Source organism: Balaenoptera ricei, chromosome 12, assembly GCF_028023285.1.
Source record: "Balaenoptera ricei isolate mBalRic1 chromosome 12, mBalRic1.hap2, whole genome shotgun sequence".
Classification (NCBI taxonomy): domain Eukaryota; kingdom Metazoa; phylum Chordata; class Mammalia; order Artiodactyla; family Balaenopteridae; genus Balaenoptera; species Balaenoptera ricei.
The window spans coordinates 50351862-50372817 of NC_082650.1; the positions used below are offsets into that span (position 1 = coordinate 50351862).

General features: G+C 34.3%; 1 protein-coding gene across 4 annotated transcripts in view; it reads left to right on the forward strand.

Moving 5' to 3' along the window:
• Positions 1-20956, forward strand: part of WASF1 (WASP family member 1) — an 85032-nt gene that overhangs the window by 41541 nt on the left and 22535 nt on the right. For 3 of the 4 annotated variants that reach the window (XM_059942001.1, XM_059942002.1, XM_059942004.1), the window contains exon 2: positions 15495-15655. In XM_059942001.1, coding sequence (XP_059797984.1) covers positions 15523-15655 — 133 coding nt within the window. In that variant the 5' untranslated portion in view covers positions 15495-15522. Of the gene's footprint in view, positions 1-14827; positions 14867-15494; positions 15656-20956 lie in introns of those variants that run through there. The other variant, XM_059942003.1, reaches the window with a different exon arrangement.

Sequence of the window (20956 nt, forward strand, 5' to 3'; positions counted from 1 at the left end):
AACTTTATTCTTAAGTATTTTGTTGTTTTTGATGCTATTGTAAATGGGATTATTTTCTTTATTTCTTTGCTGGATAGTTCATTGTTAGTGTATAGAAATATAGCTGGTTTTTTTATGTTGATTTTGTATTCTGCAACTTTACTGAATTTATCAGTTCTAACAAATATTTTTGGTAGTCTTTAGGGTTTTCTAGATACACTATGTCTCTGCAAACAGACATAATTTTACTTCCTTTTTACCAATTTGGATGCCTTTTATTTCTTTTCTTTTTTCTTTTTTTTTTTCTTTTGCCTAATTGGACTTCCAGTACTGTTGAATAAAAGTTTTAAGAGTGGACATCCTTGTCTTGTTCCTGACCTTAGAAAAAACCTTTAGCTTTTCACTGTTGAGTATGATGTTAGATGTCAGCTTGTCATATATGACCTTTACTGTGTGAGATATGTTCATTCTATACCAAATTTGTTGAAAGCTTTTATCATGAAAGAGTGTTGAATTTTGTCAAATGCTTTTTCTGCATCTGTTGAGATGATCATATGATTTTTATCTTTCATTTTATTAATGTGATATATCACACTTACTGATTTGCATATATTGAACCATCCTTGCTTCCCAGGGATAAATCCCACTTTATCATGATATATGATTCTTCTAGTGTGCTGTTGAATTTGTTTGCTAGTATTTGGTTAAGAATTTTTGCATCTGTATTTGTCAGGGATACTGGTGTACACTACTAAGTGTAATGTAATGTCCTTATCTGGCTTTGGTGTCAGGGTAAAGCTAGCCTCATAAAATGAGTTTGGGAGTGTTCCCTTCTCTTCAGTTTTTTGGAAGGGTTTGAGAAGGATTGGCTTTAATTTTTCTGTAAGTGTTTGGTAGAAATCACCAGTGAAACCATCTGGTCCTGGGCTCTTCTTGGCTGGGAAGTTTTCGATTATTGATTTAATTTCCTTACTTGTTACTGATTTGTTCAGATTTTCTATTTCTTCATAAATTAGTCTCGGTAGTTTGTGTATTTCTAGGAATTCATTCATTTTTTTCTAGGTTATCTAATTTGTTCATGTATAATTGTTCATAGTAGCTGCCTATGAACCTTTGTATTTCTCCGGTATCATTTGTAATGTTTCTTTTAACTTCTGATTTTGTTTGAGTCCTCTCTCTTTTTTTCTTGGTTAGTCTAGCTAAAAGGTTGTCAATTTTATCTTTTCAAAAACCAATTCTCGGGCTTCCCTGGTGGCACAGTGGTTGACAATCTGCCTGCCAATGCAGGGGACACGGGTTCGAGCCCTGGTCTGGGAAGATCCCACATGCCACGGAGCAACTAGGCCCGTGAGCCACAACTACTGAGCCTGCGCGTCTGGAGCCTGTGCTCCGCAACAAGAGAGGCCGCGATAGTGAGAGGCCCCTGCACCGTGATGAAGAGTGGCCCCCACTTGCCACAACTAGAGAAAGCCCTCACACAGAAACGAAGACCCAACACAGCCATAAATAAATAAATAAATAAATTAAATTAAAAACAAAACGAAGAACAAACAAAAAAAAACTCCTTTAAAAAAAAAAAACCAATTCTCAGTTTTATTGACTTTTTCCTGTTGTCTTTCTAATCTTTATTTCATTTATATCTTCTCTAAGCTTTATTATTTTCTTCCTTCTGCTAACTTTGGGCTTAGTTTGTTCTTTTTCTCGTTTCTTGAGGTGTAAAGTTAGGTTGTTTATTTCAGATCTTTCTTTTTTCTTAATGTAAACATTTATCTTTTTAAGCCTCCCTCTTAGAACTGCTTTTGCTGCATTCCTTAAGTTTTGGTATGTTTTGTTTTCCTTTTTGTTTGCTCAAGATATTTTCTCATTTCTTCTTTGACCCATTGGTGGTTCAGGAGTGCCAAGGACTTTTCTAAAGGCTCTATGTGTAATAACCATTTTAACCTTCATAAACAACCCTTGAGGTAGGTGTTGTTATTATCTCCATTTATAGATGAGAAAATTGAAGTACAAGTGGTCTCATAGACAGTAAATAATGGAGCTGAGAAAGTAGTAAAATACCCTCATGTGTGATGAAAATGAAAATGGCATAATTTTATTAGAGGCAATTTGAAAATAAATACTTAAAAGTCATTGAGTTTTTCATATTCTAAGAAAATAACCTGAAACTTGCATTAAGATTTATACGATGAAAATTTATCCCAGTAGTATGTATTATAGTAAAACTTTTAAAGTCACCAAAATGTCCAGCATTAGGGGAATCCAAATAAATTATGGTAAATCTTATAGACTATAATGTGGGCATTAGAAAGCATTTTTCCCTGGTGTTTGCAAGGATATGGAAATATAATTTGTAGAAAATTTTTAGAAGGTTATTGGTCAATATTTCAAAAAATTAAGGAATATACCAACAGTTTGATGTCAGCAGGTCTTCTGCTAGGAATTTAATGGATATTCTTGTACAGATTGGATATGGTGAGACTGGAAGGAGTCAAAGAAAAGTCTGTTTCTAACTTTCTACTCTTCAATGGAACTGTTAATTAAAATAAGAAAGAGGTAGGGTTTTTTTGCTGGGGAAAAATAACAGCTTTGGTTTGGAGCTTGTTGATTTTGAGGTTTATTCATAGGGAGTAAACAGTATCTGAAAATACATATCTGAAGATAAGAGAAACACTGGCCCGAGAATGAGAGAAAGACAGTGGGAAGGGGGAATAAAATTTTCCATATCTTGGCATAAATCACATGCAGGAGCCTGAGTGGGCTTATTCTCATCCATGGTACATACTGATGTACTTTTATACTTTAAAAAAAAATGTGTTAATCTGTTTCGGTTGGTGAAAGAATCATTTTGTTTCTCCTCTTAAGTGAAACTTTGCTCAGTCGCTGAATAGTGAACTGTTAGAATGGTTTTATAAAGTGTATGTTATATAAATTCATCTTAATATAATAGAAGCAATAGAGTATGATAAGACACACATGCATACAGATAGGTTCTGTTCCTGGCCCTTACTGTTGAGCCACTCATTCCACCTCTTTGAGTCATGTCTTTGGCTTGGCCTATGTTTCTCAGCCTGAATATTTTTGGATGGTTGTGAGTTTTCTATGAGAATTAAAATTTTTTATTTTTATTTTAAAAGGACTTAGTGAGTCCTGTCAAGTAATTTTAGTATCTCTGTTTATGATTATGTTTAGCATAATTTTGGTGCCAAATAGTACAGCTTTAATTATTTCAATCTAACAATGATATTACAGGGGCACACTTGCTACATAAATGTTGTGTTTGTAAATAGTAAAGCCTAAATAGTGTCAATCAGGTAATGAATGAATAAAATTTCACAGCAGTTTAAATAGAGAAAAGGCTCTTATACATAGTAGGATAGGCATAAACAAAATAAAGGAGGTTTTTGGAGCAGTCAGTACAAGATTCATATAGCAAGCAGGATGGAATTAAAGCAAAATGGTTTCATTGTATTTAATACTGTTATTTTGAATTTTATTGGGTTTTTTGTTGAATTTTATTTTAAATCTATTTTGGTTTCATAGATTTATATCTATATTTGGCATAAGAGTTATAAGCATAAGGATTTTACATCTGATTGTACATCCGTATACTGCTAAGTAACATTACATTAAAAATAATTTAAGCTAATATCAGGGGTCTGAAAGGTATTTTTCTCTTCCAAAAAAGTGCTAATGTGGTACTTCCCTGGTGGTCTAGTGGTAAAGACTGTGCACTCCCAATGCAGGGGGCATGGGTTTGATCCCTGGTCAGGGAACTAAGATCCCACATGCTGCACATCACGACCAAAAAACAACAAAAAAAAGGCTAATACATTATTCAGTTGTTTTTTTTTTTTTAATATTTATTTTATTTCTTTCTTTTTATTTTTGGCTGCGTCAGGTCTTAGTTTCGTGCAGGCTTCTCTCTAGTTGTGGCAGCGGGTTTTCTCTCTGTAGTTGTGGCGTGCGGGCTGTGTAGTTTGCGGCACATGGGCTCTCTTGTTGAGGCGCGCGAGCTCAGTAGTTCTGGCACGCGGGCTTACTTGCCCCGCGGCATGTGGGATCTTAGTTCCCTGACCAGGGCTCGAACCCGTGTTCCCTGCACTGGAAGGCGGATTCTTTACCACTGGACCACCAGGGAAGTCCCCATTATTCAGTTTTTGATGTGTAAATGTTAAAATTTTCCCTATACTATATATCACTTCACTGTTAACTTTAAGATATTTAAGGAGGTCTTTTAAACTCTTATTTGGTAAATTTCAACAAAACAGAGAAATGAAATTCGTCCCATTATGGATATACAGTTCCACAGAATAGTATGGCTGTTGTTATTGTCAGTGGTCATCATCCATTCTGTTTCATAGTACACATGAAGAGAAAGGTACAATTCAACATTGGAGAAATTAAATTGTTAACAACACAGAGACCCTTTTTTTTTTTTAATTTTTTTTATAGCTACTTTATTTATTTATTTATTATTTATTTTTGGCTGTGTTGGGTCTTCGATTCGTGCGAGGGCTTTCTCTAGTTGCGGCAAGCGGGGGCCACTCCTCATCGCGGTGCGCGGGCCTCTCACTATCGCGGCCCCTCCCGTTGCGGGGCACAGGCTCCAGACGCGCAGGCTCAGCAGTTGTGGCTCACGGGCCCAGCCGCTCCGTGGCATGTGGGATCCTCCCAGACCAGGGCCCGAACCCGTGTCCCCTGCATTAACAGGCAGATTCTCAACCACTGCGCCACCAGGGAAGCCCTCAAATTAACATCTCTTAAAACACTAAAAATAACCTTGGAGCGATTTTATGCCTGTATGATTTATGCAAGTGAGTTTCAGTAGTGGTTGTATTAATTTTTAAAAAATACATATTTTCTTTGAGAGTAACATGGAATCAAATTTGACTACACTGAATCTCATTTCCACTCTAGAAGTGTTTAACAATATTAATTATTTCATTAGCATCCATTTTTCTTTTTGAATCTAACAGTAACGTCAGTAATGAATTGCAGTGTGTAGCTTATTTCTTCATTTCTTTTTTGCTTTAGTTCATATAGCAGTGTGTTCTTTTCAACCAAAATTTAATACTTTGCTATTGTGACTTGAGGTGAAAAATATAATTTCTTTTTTGTAAAGATAGCACTTTTCTTAGGGCAGATTCTTTAAGCAAGGGCCAGAGCACCTCAAAACAGTCAAATAACTGTAGATGTTCTGCATGATCAATAATTCTTTAATCCTGTGAGTGCCTAGTTTGGCTTTGTCATCTCTTCGTGTGTAGAATTTTAGAGATTCATGAGTAGTGAGTAGTTTTAAAGTTTACTGCTCATAACAAAGGGGAAATTTGTTATTTTTATATATTCCCAAGGAATATATAAAATTTATTTAATTCTTCTGTTATGCATAATTAAGTGGCTTCTACTCTTAAGGAGGTAGGAAGTTTCTTAAAAAGTATTTGCACCCTCAGAAATTCTTAAAGTATTTAAAATACTGAAATTTGTTTTTATTAGAATAGTCATTTTATTCTAACCTGTTCCCTTAGGTTACATAATACAATATAATCCTTTAGTTTGAATCCTTATAAAATTTGAAAATTATATTTCCATGATTTAACATAAAGTTTTTCTTATTTAATATTAATGTCATTTAAAAAAATCAGAAATACCCTTAAACAATCATAGATTAGTTGTTTCATTAACATATTAGTGAATATAAGGAATTAATACTTGTCATTGATGACATAATAAAATACTTTTAATTCTTAATTCTTATGCTCTTTCTATAACCTGCAAAGCAATTATTAACTGTAATTACTTTATGGCAGTCTTTTTAAAAGCAGCTATTTTATTTTCCTTGGAATTGCTAACTAAAGGAGTCCTTTAAATATTCAAAATAAATTTTATGGGCTATTTTTGAGTTCTGAAAATGATAATTTATTTTTCTAATATTTAAAGCCATAAAATTGCTATGATACCTGATCTTGGGTTATTTTTGACACTTTACATATTATTTTATACTTTTGTGTATATGTATGTGTGTATGTGCATGTCTGTGTGTGTGTGTGTATATTATATATATATAAAATATATATATATATAAAATATATAAATGGTCTATGTGGTCCATGCTTTCTCTTGGGAGGGTGAAACAAGTAAGCCTGTGATTCCACAATACAAATAGAATAGAAAGATATTATTTTTCTCAAATGTATTTTCCATGCACATAGAAAAGAGCAACTCCCTAGAATCATAATTAAATAGTTGCTTTAGAAAGGGGTGTGTGTGTGTGTGTCCTCTCCACTCAGTAACCTAAAGAATTTTTTTTGCCTCCTTACAGTTAACGATTTTCTTCTTTTTCCCTTTATTTATCATCAACTATTGAACATCTTCCATTTCTTAGATCTTGGAAGGACAAGCTGAGTAAGGCAAGATTTTTTTGTCCTCTAGGAGTTCTTATTCAAGCATAGACATGTAAACATATAAGTGCAATACAGAAGAGTGTAATTGGTAGTATTTGGAGAGACGCATATGTAGGTCAGAGTTGAGGGCACCAAAGAGTAGATAGTTACATCTGCCTGGGGCTTAAATCATGCTTCAGAAAAGAGGTAATGCTTGAGTCTAGTCTTGAACAGCTATTTTCTGTGAGGATAAGAAAGGGAAAAGCATTCTAGACAGAGAACAGCGTGAGTAAAGGCAGGACTGTAACGCAGCAAGGTGTGTTAGAGCATAAGGTAGAAGGAGTGTAGTATGAATGAAGCTAGGAGACATTGGGAGGGACTAAATTCTGAAGAACTTGGTATATTATGTTTGGACTTTATCCTGACAGCAATGAACCACTGAAGAGTTTGTTTTTGTAGGACAGTGATGTTACCAGATTCAAAATTTTGACAATATTCTTAACGCTGTGATGGGAGTGCTGATATAGATGGCATGGCAGGCAAAAGCTGTAAGCCTCAAGACAGAAAGTCTAGTTCAACCAAGTGAGAGATGACCAGGGCTTGAATTAAAGCAGCAGAAGTTAGAATAGAAAAGGAACAATAGAATATGAGAGATGTTTATGAGATAGAATTAGTAAGGCTTTATTTCCTATTGGATATAGTTGGGAACTGTGGTGGTGGGACAGAATTAAAGGTGATGTCTAGATTTGAAGAGGAAATGTAATGAGTTAAGTTTGGGACATATTGAATTTGAGGGATGTTACAGAACTTCCAAGTACAGATGTACGGGGGATAGTTGCATAAATGCATCTACAGGTTAGGAGAGAGATTTGAGTTGCAGTTAAGAATTGTTGAGCTTTTCGATAAATATATATTGAATTATTTTTATGTGCCAGTGATGTACCCGGCATCCAGCATACTATGAGGAACAAACTACACGATATCTGCTTTAAAACTAATAAAGGAGAGAAACAGAAATCAGTCATGAAGATATGTCATTACAAACTGAGACAAATGCTATAAGGAAACATTATAAGGTCCTATGAGAAAATTTTAACAGAAGGGCCTGATCTAGTCTAGGGCTGGGGCATCAGGGAATGCTCTTATTTGAGTTGAAATCTGAAGAACTAGTAGGAGTAGGGAAGAGAGGGAATGTGGGCAAGAAGAGTATCCCGGGCAGAGGGAACATCAGCATCATACTAATAAGGTTGTCAAACTGAGTTAAAAAAATAATGAATGAAAAAGAAACACCTAACTGTATGCTATGAAATGCCATGTGTAAACCATAGGGATAGGGATACAAGAAAGTTGAAAGGAAAAGGATGGGAAAAGCTATATCATGCAAGCAAAAGCCGTATTACTAGAGATAAAGAGAACTTTATAGTGATAAATGTACTTGATAACATAGTCTCAAAATGTGTAAATCATATGGAGAATTTGATAAATCTGTAATCATAGTGGAAGATCTTAACACATCTCTCTGATAGAACCAGAGACAAAAAAATCATTAAGACTACAGAAGATTTGAGCACAATTAGCAAATCTAACTAATGGACATATGTAGAACACTGTAACCACCACCAACAAAATATACATTCTCTATGTATAATTGACTATATGCTGGGCAATAAAGTAAACACAAATACATTTTAAAGGATTGAAATAATACAGAATATACTCTCTGACTATAATGCCATTAAGCTAGAAATTAGTAACAAAAAGATAATTGGAAAATCTCCATATGTTTGTTAATCAAAATAATATACTTCTAGATAACCCATGGAGCAAAAAAAAATCACAATGTAAATTAGAAAATATTTTGCAGTAAACCATAGCAAAATTATTACATATCAAAATTTGAGGGATAGGGGCTTTCCTGGTGGCACAGTGGTTAAGAATCCGCCTGCCAATGCAGGGGACATGGGTTCGAGCCCTGGTCCAAGAAGATCCCACAGGCCGCAGAGCAACTAAGCCCGTGCACCACAACTACTCAGCCTGCGCTCTAGAGCCCATGAGCCACAACTACTGAAGCCCACATGCCTAGAGCCCATGCTCCGCAACAAGAGAAGCCAACGCAATGAGAAGCCCACGCACTGCAACAAAGCATAGCCCCTGCTCGCTGCAACTAGAGAAAGCCAGCATGCAGCAACAAAGACCCAACGGAACCAAAAATAAATAAATAAATTTATTTTAAAAAATTTGCGGGATACAGTTAAATATATGCTTAGAGGATAATTTATAACTTTAAAACCATATGTCTGAAATAAAGCTGAATATCAATAAGCATCTATATCAAGAAATTTTTTTAAAGAGCATCATATTAAACCCACTGAAAACAGGAGAGAAATAATAAATCAGCAATAATGAAATTCAGTAAAGCCAAAAATTGGTTCTCTAGAAAGACTAATAAAATCGATAAACCCTTTGTGATTTAAAAAAATAGCATGCAAAATTAATCAATATAGTAAATGAAAGCAAGGATATTTTACAATCTTATAATCATAGGAAAGTCATAAGAATAATCTGATGTCAAGAAATTTGAAAATTTAAATGAAGTAGATAAGTTTCTAGAAAATGCAGCTTACCAAAATTAACAAAAGAAATAGAGAATGTCAAAAATTCTATGACAATTAAAGAAAGAATTCATAATATTTTTAAATAATTTTTATTGGGGATATAGTTGATTTACAATGTGTTAGTTTCAGGTGTACAGCAAAGTGAATCTGTTGTACATACATATCCACTCTTTTTTAGATTCTTTTCCCATATAGGCCATTACAGAGTATTGAGTTCCCTGTGCTATAGTAGGTTCTTATTAGTTATCTATTTTATATGTAGTAGTGTATATGTGTCAATCTCTATCTTCCAATTTATCCCTCCACTCCTTTACCTGCCAGTAACCATAAGTTTATTTTCTACATCTGTAACTCTTTTTCTGTTTTGTAGCCTTTTAAATTTTTTATTATTTATTTATTTTGGCTGTGTTGGGTCTTCATTGCTGCACGCGGGCTTTCTCTAGTTGCGGTGAGCGGGGGCTACTCTTCATTGTGGTGCACTGGCTTCTCACCGCGGTGGCTTCTCTTGCTGAGGAGCACAGGCTCTAGGCGCATGGGCTTCAGTAGTTGTAGCACCCAGGCTCAGTAGTTGTGGCTCACGGGCTATAGAGCGCAGACTCAGTAGTTGTGGCACATGGGCTTAGTTGCTCTGTGGCATGTGGGATCTTCCTGGACCAGGGCTCGAACCCATGTCCATGCGTTGGCAGGCGGATTCTTAACCACTGTGCCACCAGGGAAGTCCCATAGCCTTTTTTAAGATTCCACATATAAGCAACATCATGTATTTGTCTTTCTCTGTCTGACTTACTTCACTCAGTATGACAATCTCTAGGTCTATCCAAGTTGCTGCAAATGGCATTATTTTGTTCTTTTTAATGGCTGAGTAATATTTCATTCTATATATGTGCCACATCTTCTTTATCCATTCCTCTGTTGATGGACATTAAGTTGCTTCCATGTCCTAGCTATTGTAAACAGTGCTGGAGTGAACATTGGGGCACATGTGTCTTTTCAAAGTATGGTTTTCTCCAGATACATGCTCAGGAGTGGGATTGCTGGATCATATGGTAGCTCTATTTTCAGTTTTTTAAGGAACCTCCATACTGTTCTCCATAGTGGCTGTACCAGTTTACATTTCCACCAACAGTGTAGGAGAGTTCCCTTAAGAATTCATAATATTAAACCCTCCCACAAAGGAAACTTGAGGCTAACTGGCTTCATAATTGAACTATACCAAACTTTTAAGAAAAAAATTATGCATATCTTATACAAATTCTTCCAAAGAATAGTTGAAAGAGGGAACATATCCCAACTTGTTTTATTAGACCAGCATAACCTTAATACAAAAGACTTCTCAAGGACAATACATGAAAAGAAGATAATAGACCAATTTCTTTCATGAACATAAATGCAAAAATTAATAAACTTAGTAACAAACCAGAACCAAATCCAGCAATACAATAAAAACGATATAATCTTCCTATTTTGAGGTCAGCTGATTAGCAACCTTCATTCCAACTGCTATCTTAATTTCCCTTTGCCATGTACTACAGTCACAAATTCTGGGGAATCGAACATAGATTGCTTTGGAGGGCCATAATTTTGCCCTGCCACATACATCTCAACCAGGCTGGGTTTATTCCAAGGATGCAAAGCTGTTTAACATAAAAAAAATCAATCAGTGTAGTTCACCACATTAATAACAGAAGAAGAAAGTCACATAATTATAATAGATGTAGGAAAAAATTATAGAATCAACATTATTTTTTAAAAATCTTAGCAAATTAGGAATATATAGGAACATCCTTAAGCTATTAAAAGGTGTCTACAATGGAGAACAGACTTGTGGTTGCCAAAGGGGAGGGAGATGGGGGAGAAAGGGACTGGGTGTTTGGGGTTAGCAGATGTTAACTATTATATATAGAATAGATAAACAACAGAGTCCTACTGTATAGCACAGGGAACTGTATTCAATATCCTGTGATAAACCATAATGGAAAAGAATTTTTAAAAGAATATATATATATAATATAATATATAATATAATAATATAAATAACTGAATCACTTTGCTGTCTAGCAGAAATTAACACAACATTTTAAATTAACTATACTTTAAGGAAAAAAAAGTGTCTACAAAGCAAAGCAACAATAACAACAAAAACCTTATATCAGGCATCTTGTGAAATATTGAAGGCTCTCCCTTTTGGTTTAGGAAAAAGACAATAATACTCTATCTCACATTGTATTAAAGGTTCTAGCTAATGCAATAAGGGAAAAAAAGGAAGAAAAAATAAAATTAAAAATAAATGAAGATTAGAAAGAAGGAAATAAACAGTCATTAATCATATATAATAGATTGTATACATTTTAAAAATCCAAAATAATTTTAGGTAGGTTAGTGGAGATTAGGAAAGTCTCTGGATATGCAGTCAGTATTCAAAAATTAACTTATTTTCTATATATACAATAAAGAGAAAACAAAATATGCCATTTCTAGTGTTGTAAAAAAAGATCGCATACATACAAATGAATCTAACAAAGGATGTATGACTTCTATTCTGAAAATTATAAAACATTATTAAGAAACATTCTAAAAACCTGAAATAATTGGAGGGATACACTATATTCATGGATAGGAATATGCAGTGTTGTACAGATACCCCTACTTCCCAATACGATCTATAGATTTAGTACAGTTCTGGTCACATTCCCAATAGGTGTGTTTGTGTCTGTGTGTATAAGCTGATAATCTGATTCTAAAATTCACATGGAAGTACAAAGGGCCAAGAATAAACAGCATTTTTGAAGAACAAGGTAAGAGGACTTACCCTATTCGATATCAAGACTTACAGTAAAGCTCCACTAAGATTAGCTCTAGACTCAAAATGGATTTAAAAATACATAGAAACTTGGTTTATGACAAAAGCGCCACTGTAGAGCAATAGGGAAAGAACAGTCTTTTCAGTGAATGGTGTTGAAATAATGTGTAAGAAACTTGACTGCTACCTAACACGATTCACAAAAATTAATTCCATGTCAATTATAGATTAAAAGTGCAAGGCAAAACAACAAAGCTAAGAGATAATATCATACTTATGATCTTAGTGTATAAAATGATTTAAAAACCTATGCTTTCATACTAAACCTAAAAGAAAAAGATAGATAAATTCCATCACTTTCTCATAAAAGACATCAAGAGAATGAAATAGCAAGTGACACAAGAGAAGGTGTTTTCATCATATATAACCTTTAAATGGCTCACATCCAGTGTTCCTACAAATCAACCCTAACACAACAAATGGTAAATAGAAGGTGGGCAAGAGCATTGACTAGGCACTTCTCAGATGAGAAAAATCCAAAAGATAAACACATGAAAAGGTGCAGAAACTCTCAGTAACCGGGGAAAACATAAAACTGCAGTAAGTTATCACAATTTACCTACAAGAATTGCTAGATTTTTAAAAACTGACAGTACTGAGTGTCGTGAGGATGTGGAGCAGCAGCGGCCTCTTACACTGCTGAAAGGAGTATACACGTTGGTACAGTCGCTTTTGGAACAGTTTGACATCATCTCCTAGAGTTCAAGCTGTGCATATCCTTAACCAAGCTATTCTCCTAAGTATATTTCCAACAGAAATGTGTAGAGTAAGACACATTTGTAAGACTTGTACATGAATGTTCATGGTACTGTTATTCATAATAGCCTCAAACTGGAAACACTCATGTATATAATATCAACATTAGAATGGGTAAATAAATTGCGGTGTAGTTATACAGTGGAATATCTTACAGCATTGAAAATGAACATCCTACGGTTACACAAAGCAACATGGATGAATGTTACAAATATGTTGACTGTAAAGGATAAGACACAAAATAATAATACATATCGTATGGTTCTATTCACATAAACTTCAAAAAGCAATAAAAACAAAACTACAGTGTTTAGAGTTATCTGCTTAAGGTGAGAACGTATAAAGAAAAACAAGGAAATGTGTATTGTAAGAGTCAGAATAATGGTTACCTTTGGGGAGAAAGGAAGCGAGGGTGACTGGGGAGGAGACCAAAGTGGGACGGTTCTGGGGTTTTTATTTCTTATGTTATTTCTTATGTTTTATTTCTTATGTTAGCTTGCTAGGTGCTTAAATCATTGAGCTGTACAATTTTGTATACTTTTTTTCCTACATGTTTCATGTTGTACAATTGTAAAAAGGTTTAAAATTGTAGAGAGAATGCTGAGCAAACAGGTCGGAGAGGACAGATTTCATGTAAAAGTTTGTTTTTAAAGAATGGTGATGAGTAACACTTAAATGCAATGAGATTTATCCAAAACTTTCCATTTGGTAGTGATTAAAGCTCAGTAAATACTAAATGCCTTCCTTCAGTAAACATTGTTTACCAGTAGGTAAGTACAGGCAGTCCTCACTTTGTATGGTAGTGTGGGACCAAAAAGAAAAAAAGATGACCATACAAGATAAAACTGTACCAAATGATCTCGATAATCAGTGGGAAAAAATAACAGTTGTTCCATAATCTTTAAAAATTTTTGTCAAAACATTAAAAATTCTTCTATGTTGGTTATAAATATATAGGGAAATGAAAAAAATAGTAAAGCTAATATTAATTTAGTACAATGTAATATGAAACATTAGAAACAATTAGAATTATAGTGCTTTATTTCTTTGTAAAAAACTTAACCAAGAGTAGTTTGAACAGTGCTTTGCCTTCTGCTTGTATAACTTAGAAAAACAGAGCTAGTAGAGTAAGCATCTTTTCTGTGCCATGGCAAATTTTCTTACTCTTTTCTACAAAATTTGTTTTTTGTTTTTTTGGTTTTTTTAAAAAATTAAATTTATTTATTTATTTATTTATTTTTGGCTGCGTTGGGCCTTCATTGCTACGCATGGGCTTTCTCTAGTTACAGCGAGCAGGGGCCACCCCTCGCTGCAGTGCGCAGGCCTCTCATTGCGGTGACTTCTCTTGTTGTGGCTCGCGGGCTCCAGAGCGCAGGCTCAGCAGCTGTGGCACAAGGGCCTAGTTGCTCCACGGCATGTGGGATCCCCCCGGACCAGGGCCCGAACCCATGTCCCCTGCATTGGCAGGCAGATTCTTAAGCACTGTGCCAGCAGGGAAGTCCCTCTACTAAATTTGGATCAGCTTCCAACACTTTGTCCTTCGCACTTTCAGTGTCATGAAATGTCTCCGAGAATTCCTTTATTGTGAAGTTTTTTGCTGTTGTCACTTCTTCTGGGACATCTTCCTTTTTGTCACAACTACTTTCCTCATTTACATCAATAATTTCACCTTCACTAAATTCCTCTGACTGCATATCCGTGTCTCTCAAACAGTGGCAGTGACAACATTCCCGCAATCAGCTGTTTTTTCTTACTCCACTTACATTCAATTTGAATTTCACTCCAGTGTCATCATTTTTCCTTTCTGTGCCACACTTTTATCTTTGTTGGCCAGTTCCCTCTTTCAGTTACCATTTTGTAAAATTTCATATGAGTTTATCACTGGAAGGCAAGACGTAAACCAGTTACATGCTTTGCTGTCTGTAGGCGAACTGAATAACAGATGAGAAGTGACCTATCACCCAACAGACTTTGAAAAGAAGTGATGTGATTGGTCACTGAAATGATGTGCATCTCTTATTTTTTTTTTTTTAAATCGAAAGCAACAACATGTTATTTATTTATTTTTTTTAAAGAAATTCACGTTCTTTTATTTATTTATTTATTTATTTATGACTGTGTTGAGTCTTCGTTTCTGTGCGAGGGCTTTCTCTAGTTGCGGCAAGTGGGGACCACTCTTCATCACGGTGCATCTCTTATTGACATAGTGACCTGTGAACTGAAGTGCCCGCAAAGAAGTTCGTGTTTATGTAGTTACTCACACTTAGTATACTGTGGTAAGTGAAGTTGGAACCATGTTGTTGGGAGACTGGTATTTAACTAAACTGTGGAAGCTGAAATTTGTGCATATGGGAAGCCTGGGAAGTGAGGACTGACTGTAATTCAAAGAAGGTTGAACCATTTGATCAATTAAATAAATATTTGGTTGGTTTTGATTAGATTGAGGATGTAGGGCTACTTGGACTATCTGATTTCTGAGCTATTGAATGCCTGATACATTTTATGTAGAAGTGTAATTTTGATAGTACTCTTGCAGTTTCTTTAATCCTTTTAGGTACTTCCTTACAGAGGACCTTTCATACTAACTCTCTAGAACAAAACCCCTAGTTGTAGTAAGTAAAATCAGTGGTTTTAGGAGAATAATAGTGATGATGATTATGATTTCACCATGAAGCAATTGACATTGAAAGTAAGTTTTTAAAAAAAATATTTTACATAATGTTGACATTCTAATCATTGAAGATAAAAATGGTTAACAAATCAACTTTGATTCATTTAGTCCGGTGACTCCATTTTCACCGTCTCCATACTAGCAAATATTTTATTATTAAATGTAAAAGATAAGGTCTCACTCTGTGTTGGTCGAAACTGAAAAGTGTTAACTTATTGTTTGATTTCTGACAGGTGAACTGGCATAGAGGTTGATCTCAAGATGCCATTAGTGAAAAGAAACATCGATCCTAGGCACTTGTGCCACACAGCACTGCCTAGAGGAATTAAGAATGAACTGGAATGTGTAACCAATATTTCCTTGGCAAATATAATTAGACAACTAAGTAGCCTAAGTAAGTATTTTTACATCAATTAAAAATATTACTCGCAAACCAGAATGTTATGCTTTAGGGTATTAAGACGATATTCTTGTGATTAATTTGGGGGGGGATAGTTGATGAGAAGAGCACAGAGTTATCTTGAAAAATGTAGTCATTTTAAGTAAAATTAATGTGTTTTAGAATCATTTCTTCTTCCCCTGCATGTTTCCTCTGGGAAAGGGAAATAAGGATAGAATCTTTAGGAACAGAATCACATGATGGTTAAGAATTAATGAGATTGTTTTAAAAATATAATTCAGTCTGTAAAAGGTGGTGCTCAAGTTGTACTTTTGCTTGCTTGTTATTGCTATTTACTTTTTTAGAGGCTTAAACTATTTGTGTTTTGGGATGCTAGTATCTCTCTCTTTATATACATATATATATCTTATTAGCCTAGGGAAATATTTTTATATTACCAAATATCTAAAAGTGAAAGATGTGGAATAGTAACTAACTAGTCAGAGAATTAGGTTAGTCAGGTGAGTTGTCTAAAGGACATTAGGATATCAGTCAAGTGTCTGATTTGCAGCATGATGGCAGACAGAAGGCAAGCAGGTTGGTCAGATAAAAAAGGCCAGTGGAAGGGACAGGTTAGGGGAGGAGGAGACAGGCAGTATGTTTCCATTATAAGATTACAGAACAGAGCTACTAGGTTAAGGAATTAAATAAATCATTTCCCATTTATTCTAAATGTAATATTAGAAAAATTTTTTTAAATCTAGTTTATCTTTTGAATTGAAGGATTAGCTTTTTATTAGACATTTATATTTCATTTTAAAGATAAAACAAGATGTTCTTGGTCTAGATATCTTCTCTAAGTAGTCCTAGATTTATCAGCCATACCCACCCACATAGATTGGCTTTATAGGCAGGATTAGCTCCTCTTTTCTTTTCCTTTTAACTTTTGTCCTTTCTTTTTATAATTGAGTACTTAGCACAAGGTAAAAAGATGTTGTTAATCTGATTTGTTTCAAGTGAGAGCATTTGGACATACACATGTAGTCAGAGCAACATAAAAAGTTATATTAGAATATTCTTGGTGAGAGCACTAAATTTCTACATTGCCTATGAAATAGTTGTAAGAGTAAATTAAAAGACTGTTTCTTTGAATTTAAGTGTATTCCTTGTCCCATTTGGTGGGGGTTTTTTTTTCAGGTTAGCTATCAGCAGTGAATCACTAACATATTGTTTACTTGTTTCTTCCTTGAGAAATTCAATATAAAGTGTACTTTTGAGACAAGTCAAAAGAAAAGGCCTAGAAAGTACATTAATATATGATTAGCCATATTGTTTAAAATCATTTGCTAGCACTAATTGGTTTTATGATCTGTTAGATTCTATTAACGTAACATAACTTCATATAAAATTTATATATTCTATATGTATATGGGTACATCAGCTTGTTAATATTAAAATATATGTTAAGAGCATAGAAATGACATTAATAAATTTGGTTAAAATATTTCTTTAAATTAAAATGAATATTAGATCTAATATAAACATCTTGTTTTAAGCATAGTTTCAATATAGAATTTAGAACTAATGTGTGTCAGTTTTGCAGTACTAACCTGTTTCTTACATAACCTGAAGGTGAAAATTTAAGGAATTTTCAAGTTTGATACAGAAAGTCCATATAAGCAACATCTGTCAGCAAGCACATGGTCATGTTGTAGCCAGACTGAAAATAGAAATACATTGTAAAAATATAACTAAATTAGGTTTTGGGTACTTCAGACTTGGAATCAGAGACTATAGAGGCATTTTCCAAGCAGTTTGTAGAGATTCAAAAAAAGAAAAAAAGAGAAAAAGCATAAAATATTGTAGCAAGGTGTAACAATAGTTTACCACTCCAGAATTAAGCTCTCTGGCAGCTTTCCCACGTGACATAGTTGAGAACCTGGAATTAAATTTAAAAGGCCTCTAGATAGCCAGAATAAACAAGCCCAAATACTAAAGACCATGCACATAAAATAACCAGTTGGTCCCTCTCCCAACTTGTTTACTTTTACTTTGGTAATTCAGACAGGGTTTATGATGTGGTTTCCAAACATTAATGTTTCAGAGCATTAAAAGAGGAGATACGGGGTGGAGATAATAGAAGCACACATTACTGAAGCCAACCAAAAGATGTAGTTTATTGCAAAGGAAGAAGTGACATAAGAGAAAAAGCAACATAAAAACTGGAAAGAGGCCATTTAATGTAAAAGCAAATATTCTTATACATTTCAAAGCTGTTGTTTCTCTCTTGTACAAATTTTTAAAAATTTAAAAAAAAAAAAGCTGTTGTTTCTCATAATCAATTCATAACTATAAGTCCTCAATAAAAGGTTAAATTATGTTTAATTTTTATTTAAGAAGATAAGGAAGTTTAGAGTAGATTTTACATTAGTTTCCATCCAAAGTACTTAAAATAATAATTAATGCATTAAATAATTTCTGAATTACTTAGAAAACTAGGCTATTCAGAATGGTTCTGGGTAATTCAGATTTTCACTTTGGTACTATTCCTAGCACCAAAAGTGCTATAGCACACAGCAGTGAAGGTCAACTACAGAGCTCAGCATTGCTTGGGGCTGCACATCGTCCTGACCTCTTCCTTGGAAAAATATGCATCTGGTTCAGTTGTTTTTCCTAGCGGAACACAATTCTGTTTTATAATAGATAATTACTGAAAACATAGAATTCACTTTATTTAAATTTCTTCTGCTATACCATAAGTTTCCCCATTTTATTGCCATCTTATTTAACAACCATTGGAACTCTAATTACCTGAGAGATCTTTTACATTTTCTCTTCCCAAGGCCTTTCTCTTATTGAATATAGTCAGTTCATGCTACCAAGATGAGCTGATAGAGCCTACTTCTTGTTCTCAATCATAGAAAATTTGACAGATAGATAGGAAAGTAGATGGGTAAGAGGGTGGATAAATAGATTGGCTCTATAAGACTAATTAGATAATAGACGATGGACAGATAACACTGAATATTCTGCTGTGTGATAAAGGTACATGTTTCTTGTCTGAAAAGAACATACCCCATTTAGTTGAAGAGTCTAATATTATGAATTATGTGAGTTTCAAACAGTGTGAGCATGTATATAATTAAAATCAGGAGTTTTAGATTATAGGAACTGAGAAAAGAGAGATAGGCATAGGTGAAGTCATTAGAAGAGGCTTGCTGAATGAAATGTGAATTGAATTGGGCCTTTAAGGAACAAAAGAATTTAGAAACTGGAGGTGAATGAAGAAGGAAGGCATTTCAACTTGCATGTAGAGGTAGGCAGATGAATGGAGACGAAAATAAATATATGAGGGGGATTAAAGGGACAAATGATATTAGACATGTAAGGTGGAGCTTGATTATGGAGGACAGTGTTAGCTGAGAGGATTTAGATTTTAACATCAGAGGTGATGAGACCTCATAGATTCTTGAGTAGAGACATAGTATAATAAATGTAAGGTTAGTTGAAATTCAGATCATACACAATTAGTTTTACACTGCAAACTTTATTCCTTTCACCTGTCTCTGGGGGGGAAGGAGGAGGTAGATGTGGAAAGTAAGAAGGAATATGAAAAGAGAACAGATGAAATGAGAACAGATGGGGGTGTTTATCTTATCCACTGCAGTGCTTTGGCACTTAAACCTGAGGTGGGGAAAGTGTAAACTCTCTTTAAAAAATCTGTTAAAAAAAAAAAAATCTGTGGGCTCTCTTTCCAGAACAATGCAAATGCATTAAAAATCTGCATATAATTTCAGGTGGTATACAGACTATAAATTAAAGATCCGTGTATTAAACTAAGTTCTTTTAGGGATAAAATTGTCTCTTCCATCTCTGTATCCCTAACATTTGATGAATAAAGGTATGGGATGCTTCCCTTATCTGCCAGAGAAACTGTGTCTCTGGAAGTGTCTCTAATACCATCCCACACCCAAACGTTTAGATGCTTCTTTCTCTGTGCTCTGTGGCTTTTACCTCGTTTTATAGTAAGAGCTGCCTGTTGTTGAGCCCCTATCCTGTATCAGGTACTCTACCATTGCCCCCCATCCTCTCCTTCTTTTGTCTCCTTTTCTTATAACTTCTTTGAAGGAGATATTTTTATTCCTGTTTTATAGGTAAGGAAATTGATGCCAAGGCCTCAAAGTGAATGGAACAAAGATTTGGACTTATTTATTAAATTGGTTTTCATGTTTATTTAAATGTCTGTTTCTCCCTCTGTTCAAAACCCGTCAGTGGCAGAGAACTTCCAATCATTTTTATATCTCCAGGATCTGGTACACTGTCTGGCACATAAGACATTCCCAGTCATTTTGGTTTAAAGAATATATGTGAGCAAATGAATATATATAAAATTATCCTTTTTCTCTTAATTTATTATAGAGAGATTAAAGTTATGATTTTTTCCTAAAGATTATAAAATCTTCTAGGACAGGTATTTTATGTTTTATTTCTTGGTGTCTTCAGTAAGAAATACACCTACCAGGCACAGGGTGAGCCCTCAGTAAACGTTTGTTGATTTAACTGATAATATATTGAAGTGCTTTGAAAATAAGACAGCCGTTGTTCAAATGTAAACTGGTGAGATTAATGAATTCATTCTATAAGTATTTAGTACCCTGTTACAGGACTCTATACAGCTTACTGTTGAGCTACATTTAACCTAGACAGTACACTTGGGTCTAAAATGTCTTGATTTAGGAAGACCATCAATTTTTTTTTATTCAAAGGTACAGATAGTGATTGACTTATTTTTATATTGTGAGCATTTATTTATATGTTCTAAATACACTTGAACATTTTAAAATTATAGGTCATCTAAAACTTCTCCCTGGCTTATTTACTAGATAGAAATTTTTATTTCTCCTTTTAGAATGGGATTATTTTGGCTTCTTCTTTACAGTAATGGAAATTTACATGACTAGAGGAATTCAGTGATTTTAGATTTATGATTTTTTAAGAAACTAGAATGAGAGAAAATGTAAAATATCTCTCATAAATTTTCAGAATCTGTATTATGGGTGTTCCTGAGATTAGGTCATCTACTAGGTTTATGAAGTATCTTGGATTCTGCCACTTGGCCTGAAATTCAGTTCTAGTGTAGCGTCTGTTTATAAATGCTGAATTGGGATTAAGAGATGTATTATTTATGTATACTTTGCATTATAACCTCTCTAACCCTCAACAGGTGTGTAGATAGGGATAAAGCAGGAGAGTATTTCCTTAGCCACAAGTCACCTACCAGGAAGTGGTAGAGCTAGTATCTAAAACTGGATTTCC